A 7,768-nucleotide genomic window follows, 5' to 3' on the forward strand; every position below is an offset into this window, starting at 1 on the left:
GGTCCTGTCCGCAGCATTGTTGCTTCAGCACCATCCGCAGGTAACGCTGCTGCAGGGACGCTTCAGGCGGCAGTTCCAGGTCGTCCTCCTGGTTATGTGGCCTCGCATACTGCCATCTGCTAGCATTTTGCAAAATTGTTTTACACCGGCGCCGAATGCAGCATGCACAGAATGGGTCGTTTTAGGAGACCACTTTTTTTTGTTCGCTCCATGCAATTTATTTAGGTGTAATATATAGAATCACCGTACTCGTTGTGTAATTAAAACACTGCCATAAATCCATTTACCAGCGGCGAAGAATTAACCTCCGCCATCCACAGTGCTGCTATGCTCTCCCGCAGGGGGTTAATGAATACGACAGCTGCCATATAACAGCACTGTAAAGCCTGCACCCTGGAGGGCTAGTTAGGGAGACACAGGGAGAGAAGCGAGCAGCTGTGCCTTTAAATGCCATTTCCTTCTATTGTATTTGAATGGTGATCAGGAAAGAGGAAATGAAAGCAAAGGGGCTGAGCTAAAGGCAGCAATGCTGCAAAGGGGACACCAATCCGCTATATAAGTGACAGTGACACAGGCGTCCCTCTCAGACCTTCCCTTCTTGCAACAGGACTCATTCAGCTGCTGGGGATACAGATGTGGCTGCTCAGTGATGGAGAAGGGGCAGCGGGTATGTGCACTGAGTGACACTGAGAGTTGGGGGGACAGCTCCGTCATTGGGGGTCTCTGGTGCACGGACTTGTGACGGTGGAATCGCTGATTGTGGCTCGCTGCAAAGAAGACGACGGATCATTGTGCGGACAATACACAGGAGAAGGCAAATGTCATCAGCCATAGAAAGGAAGACCCTGGACCCTGCAGAGTAAGCATACGGGGGGGTGCCTGGCGCATGGTGGGGGCAGCGGGGAGGTGTAGTCCAACAAGGAAGGGGCAGAGTTGGGGCAGGTGACAGCTTTGGGTGTAGGGAGACGGCTGCTACAATGAAAGATGGTGGGCAGTGGTTTGCACTAGATAACTGGGCAGCATGAGCGTGGGGTCACACAGGTGAAGGACTGCTCACCAAAAAACTGGCACAACTGTTGCACCCCTTATTATGCAACGTAAGATGTATTCTGTGCCAGCAGCACCCATCCCCTGGTCACCCGGTCAGTGGTGTGTATATCCACATGGTATCGCAGCTTCCTGACGGGTGTGCGAACACGGTTATACAGATGGGGCTTTTAGATATTCAACATTTGGCACAATCTTTACGTGATTTCATGATCTGCTTCTGCGGCTTTATGTAAAATGGCAGGTAAACAAGGTTAACGCAAAGTGGATTAAACAACAAACTCGGCTCTGCTGCGCGTGTATGCAATTACCCTGCATTGTTTCGAAAAGTTGCTGTAGAAAGTATCAGGCGGAAAGTACTAGTAGTTTTGGTATCTGATTGGTGAGTGTGGAATAAGCCCATAGAAAAGATAGATGGATAGATAGATAGATAGATAGATAGATAGATAGATAGATATGAGATAGATAGATAGATAATAGATAGATAATAGATAGATAGATAGATAGATAGATAGATAGATAGATAGATAGATAGATAGATATGAGATAGATAGATAATAGATAGATAGATAATAGATAGATAATAGATAGATAGATAGATAGATGATATGAGATAGATAGATAGATAGATTAATAGATATTAGATAGATAGATGATAGATGATAGATAGATAGATAGATAGATAGATAGATAGATAGATAGATAGATAGATAGATAGATATGAGATAGATAGATAGATAGATAGATAATAGATAGATAGATAGATAGATAGATAGATAATAGATAGATAGATAGATAGATATTAGATAGATAATAGATAGATAGATAATTTATAAATAACTTTTACCCCCTAGGTGACTATATGACTATACTGTATATACATTAGACAGATAGATATTAAATAGATAATAATGAGAAAGATATTAGATAGATAGATAATTTATAAATAACTTTTAACCCCTAGGTAACTATACTGTATATACATTAGATAGATAGATAGATAGATAGATAGATAGATAGATGCTATCATCCTTTATTACGACATATATTTGCAGTGGTTGAATCTACAACTTATAGAAGACAACAGGACTTTATATTTATGACACAGTTGCTTCCATGACTTTTATTTCCTGTGTGAATAACTGAGGCATGACAAGAGGATGCATGCAGTCAGAACCAGATCTGCACATCCTGAAATGTAATACACCTTTACACATGTCGTAATGTAGACTGAGAGGGTTTTTTTTTTTTGTGTCTTGTTCCCGCCTGTCTCCTGGGATCTGCCCAGCCCTGCAGTCAGAATACAATGAGTGTGTAGTACTCTCCTTAGGTTTCTACTCTCATCATCCACAGTCATTAACAAGCTGAGCACCTTGAGAAATGTCTGCAGAGAAACGCTTTTCCCACTGGTGTCCATGCAGATTTTTATATCTGTGCATTTATTATGGGTCACATTATTACCACTAGAAGATTTTCTGGCATTAAACATCCTAAAAATTTCTCCCCCATGCCCTTAAAGGGGTTGTCCGCTTTTTTATTATAGATGACCAATCCTCAGGATAGGTCATCAATATCAGATCGGCGGGGAGTCCGACTCCGATCAGCTGTTTGAAGAGAGCACAGCGCTCATACAAGCGCTGCCTTCTCTGCGCTGTTTACTTGCTTGCCACAGCAATTGCAGTGGTGAACAGGTGTAATTACAAGTATGGCGTCCCCATTCACTTCTATGGGATGGCTCTGTCTGTTCAAGTGAATACTACAAAGCGGTCCCATAGAAGTGAATGGGGACACCATACTTGTACACCTGCAATTGCTGTGGCGAGCAGGTAAACAGAGCAGAGAAGGCAGCGCTCATATGAGTGCTGTCTTCTCTTCACAGCTGATCGGCGGGGGTGCCAGGGGTCAAACCCCCGCCGATCTCATATTGACGACCTATCCTGAGGATAGATCATCAATAGCAAAAAGCGGACAACCCCTTTAAATCCTGAGACCTAAAAATGAAGGGTCCTCCAGGGGGTTACATACAGTCCATAGGTAATGTCTAAGTAAGGCTAAGTCTAATATACTCCCATGTCCTAATCTTGGGGACTGTGACTCAAGGTGGACACAAAGGGTTGTGTGGATCAAAAGGAGCTTAGATGGTCTTTAGGCTGCATGTTAGTCTAGGGTTTAGTTTCGAGGACTGGCTGGGGTTGCCGGTCTAACGGCGAGTGCTCCACTGCACCATTGTTGGGGTGGATCAGAAAACCTATTTCATAACCTATTAGGGGATTGTGAGTTAATAGAGGGGATCCTACTTTCATGACCCTCATCTTTAGCTAGAGAACAGAGCAGTTACAAAGAGTGTCTCTCGCTCTGAAGGACCTGTCCTGTCCTGCATTACACAGGAAGCCCTTTTATTTTAATGGGCACCATGTAATGCCTTACTTCTCCTGTGGGGGTGCTGCAGGAAACTGAACGCCTTACAACTGATTGCTGGGGGCCCAGCAGCAGGACATTCTGTGATCATTGGGGGACTTTTCTAATAAAAAATGATTGTCCTTCCTTGGACAACCAATGTACGGCACCTCCATGGGTATATGTAAAACCCTCTGCTCCCCCAGTATTGAACTTAAAGGGACTCATACTAGCCCTTTAAGTTCGAAAATAGCTTTGCCGTATAGTGCCACTGTGGGTATCAGAGGACGGGATAGACAGCTGGCAGCACAATGTGACTGTCACCCAAAGGGCCTACATGACAGTCTGGTCCTTCATGACTGCTACCCCAAACCCGATTCACAGGGGCACGGGGGGGGGGGGGGGGGTGAAAGTGCAAATGGCCATCATGCTGCTCCATAGACTGGATACATATAGGGCTCCCTATGGAGGTCTCACCATGACATAATGGGTATCATGTGAAGGACGAGGGCGGACAACTATACAATATGACTACACAGTGACCAATATGAACATCTGTTCCCTACAGTGAGCCAGTGGATGAAGTCCTGCAGATCCCACCCTCACTTTTGACATGTGGGGGCTGCCAGCAAAATATCGGGGATCGCTACTTCCTAAAGGCCATCGACCTGTACTGGCACGAGGACTGTCTGAGCTGTGACCTGTGTGGGTGCCGGTTAGGAGAAGTCGGAAGGAGACTTTACTACAAATTAGGACGCAAGCTGTGCCGGAGAGATTACCTAAGGTACAGGACGACATTTTATATTCAATAGTCCATCATTATAGAATGTTGTACAGTCCAATGTCCATCCTTATACAGTGTTCATTATCCTACAAAAGAGAGTCAATCATCTTACATTGTACAGTCCTTCATCCTACATTGTACAGTCCTTTATCCTACATTGTACAGTCCGTCACCCTACATAGTACAGTCCGTCATCCTACATTGTACAGTCTGTCACCCTACATAGTACAGTCAATTATCCTAGATAGTACAGTCCTTCATCCTACATTGTACAGTCCTTTATCCTACATTGTACAGTCCGTCATCCTACATTGTACAGTCCATCCTCCTACATTGTACAGTCCATCCTCCTACATTGTACAGTCCTTCATTCTACATAGTACAGTCTGTCATCCTACATTGTACAGTCCATCACCCTACATAGTACAGTCCGTCATCCTACATTGTACAGTCCATCCTCCTACATTGTACAGTCCATCCTCCTACATTGTACAGTCCATCCTCCTACATTGTACAGTCCTTCATTCTACATAGTACAGTCTGTCATCCGACATTGTACAGTCCATCACCATACATTGTACAGTCCGTCATCCTACATTGTACAGTCCATCCTCCTACATTGTACAGTCCTTCATTCTACATAGTACAGTCCATTATCCTACATTGTACAGTCCTTCATTCTACATAGTACAGTCTGTCATCCTACAATGTACAGTCCATCACCATACATAGTACAGTCCGTCATCCTACATTGTACAGTCCATCCTCCTACATTGTACAGTCCTTCATTCTACATAGTACAGTCCATTATCCTACATTGTACAGTCCATCATTCTACATTGTACAGTCCATTATCCTACATAGTACAGTCCACCCCTCTACATTGTACAGTCCGTCATCCTACATTGTACAGTCCGTCATCCTACATTGTACAGTCCACCCCTCTACATTGTACAGTCCATCATTCGCCATTCAAAAACAGGTGTGTCTGCAGCTTTTACCTGTGTTCCTTTGCAATGAGCACGGACGCAGCCCCTGGAAGGTGCTGGCAATCATGAATTCAACAACTTGAAAAAGTCCAGCTTCAATTGCCAAAGTAGAAAAAGGTATCTTTATTTTAGCGACTTTGTAAAAATAACAGGACAAAATGTTACGCGTTTCGGACCAGTTTAGTGGGGGTCCTTCTTCATGACAAGTACAGTTCACCCCTCTACATAGTACAGTCTGTCATCCTACATGGTACAGTCCATCATCCTACATAGTACAGTTTGGCATCCTATATAGTACAGTCCACCCCTCTACATTGTACAGTCCGTCATCCTACATTGTACAGTCCATTATCCTAGATAGTACAGTCCACCCCTCTACATAGTACAGTCCGTCATCTTACATAGTACAGTCAGTCATCTTACATAGTACAGTCCACCCTTCTACATAGTACATTCGATCATCCTAGATTGTACTATCATTCTACTTTGTACAGTCCATCATCCTACTGTCTATCAACCTGCACTGCACAGTCCATCATCCTACACTGCACTCACAGTCCATCATTTTACAGTGTACAGTCCTTTACTCTACATTTTATCGTCTACCATCCTATGCTGTAGAGTTCAACATCCCACACTGTACAGTCCATCATTCTATTGTCTGTCATCCTACACTGCACAGTCCATCATTCTACCCCGTACAGTCCATTGTTCTATATTGTGTAGTCCATTATTCTACTTTGTACAGTGCATCATCTTACACTGTACCGTGCATCCTACTTTGCATAGTCCATCATTCAACCTTGTACAGTCTACCTTTCTACATTACATAGTCCATCATTCTACATCGCATGGTCCATTATCCTACACTGTACAATTCATTGTTCTATATTGTACAGTCCATCATCCTACACTGCGTAGTCCATCATCCTTGATTGCACAGTCCGTCATTATGTATTATAAATGGACTAATTCACTAGGAAAACCCCAGTCTATATACTCTATTAAGGCATATGGACATCATAGAGAAGAGTCCCCTGCTCGTGAGCCAGCTCTGTGGGCCAGAGAGGAGCTCCAGTAAGTCTAAGCTACCTCCTCTCTGATTGACCCATTCCATCCATGAATTAAATAAAAGGCCTTTCATTTGAATGGTGGCCTGCAGGGAAAATGTATGGCTGGCAGCAACTTACCCCAGCAATTACTATGACTCCTATCATTTTAGGTGTACCACCTAACAATGCCTTTTTTGTGATTCTCTTCCAAAGGCTTTTCGGTCAGGACGGTCTATGTGCATCATGTGACAAGAGGATCCGGGCTTATGAAATGACCATGCGGGTGAAGGACAAAGTCTACCACCTGGAGTGCTTCAAGTGCGCGGCTTGTCAGAAGCACTTCTGCGTTGGTGACCGTTACCTGCTCATCAACTCAGACATTGTGTGCGAGCAGGACATCTACGAATGGACCAAACTTAATGGGATGATGTAGCCTCACGTGGGTCTACTCAGGTGGACGTCTCTCTCATATGTCATCTGCTCCATGAGGTCGCCAGATAAACCTCACTCTATGACACTGAGTCCTAGAAATTCATCACGTCGTGTTGGACATCCAAGGTGGTCTCTGTTAGAAGAACCATAAGGTGGTTCCAATTCAGTTCTCTGTCCTCACCATGGTGCTTCTATATTGAGAAGAGGACAATATTTGAGTGGTTACCTCCTATGGATTATGAAAAAACATGTTGCAAGACACATAACAATCAAAAAGACTACAAACTACTGCAACGTGTTTGGTGACCATGATGCAAACGTACGCTGCAGTTTTTGGCAGTGAATGGAAGTATCAATACCACTGACCTATGCTGGATAATCTATGCAATACAAGCGTCTTGTTCTTAATTTCCCATTTTTTTTCCACTGTGGAAAGGTTAAAGACTATGTAAATGTAACTGACATACTTCTTCTTGTGTAGAATGGTTCCTAGAGAGCCCTCTGAAGCTCGGGGGTATAAGGAAGCCTCTATCCCCATATATATTACATTAAATAAAGTTAGGTTCATGTTTTCATTTCTCTGGGGACACAATTATTATTATCATTATATTTTATTTTGCTTCCTATAATATTATTTTATTACACCAGAGCTTCATTCATAATTCTGCTAGCTGTGATTGGACACAGTCGACAAGCTTGTTGGTAGACACGCCTCTTACAGATTAATTCAGTTGAACTCCTGTGATGCAGCCACCAGCAGAAAAAAGAGTGCAGCTCTGGAGTATAATGCAGGATGTAACTCAGGATCAGTACAGGATAACTAATGTAATGCATGTACACAGTGACTGCATCAGCAGAATAGTGAGTGCAGCTCTGGAGTATAATACAGGATGTAACTCAGGATCAGTACAGGATAAGTAATGTATGTACACAGTGACTGCACCAGCAGAATAGTGAGTGCAGCTCTGGAGTATAATACAGGATGTAACTCAGGATCAGTAGAGGATAAGTAATGTAATGTATGTACACAGTGACTGCACCAGCAGAATAGTGAGAGCAGCTCTGGA

At 43.5% G+C, this 7,768-nt stretch overlaps 1 protein-coding gene across 1 annotated transcript; it reads left to right on the forward strand.

Moving 5' to 3' along the window:
* Positions 1 to 567: 567 nt before the first annotated feature.
* On the forward strand, positions 568 to 7,280 carry LMO2 (LIM domain only 2). The gene is made up of 3 exons (XM_040410204.1): positions 568 to 859; positions 4,013 to 4,228; positions 6,483 to 7,280. The coding sequence occupies exons 1-3, from the start codon at positions 819 to 821 to the stop codon at positions 6,700 to 6,702; spliced, it is 477 nt and encodes a 158-aa protein (XP_040266138.1). The 5' UTR covers positions 568 to 818; the 3' UTR covers positions 6,703 to 7,280.
* Positions 7,281 to 7,768: the final 488 nt, after the last annotated feature.

This window comes from Bufo bufo, chromosome 10 (assembly GCF_905171765.1).
Source record: "Bufo bufo chromosome 10, aBufBuf1.1, whole genome shotgun sequence".
NCBI classification, from domain to species: domain Eukaryota; kingdom Metazoa; phylum Chordata; class Amphibia; order Anura; family Bufonidae; genus Bufo; species Bufo bufo.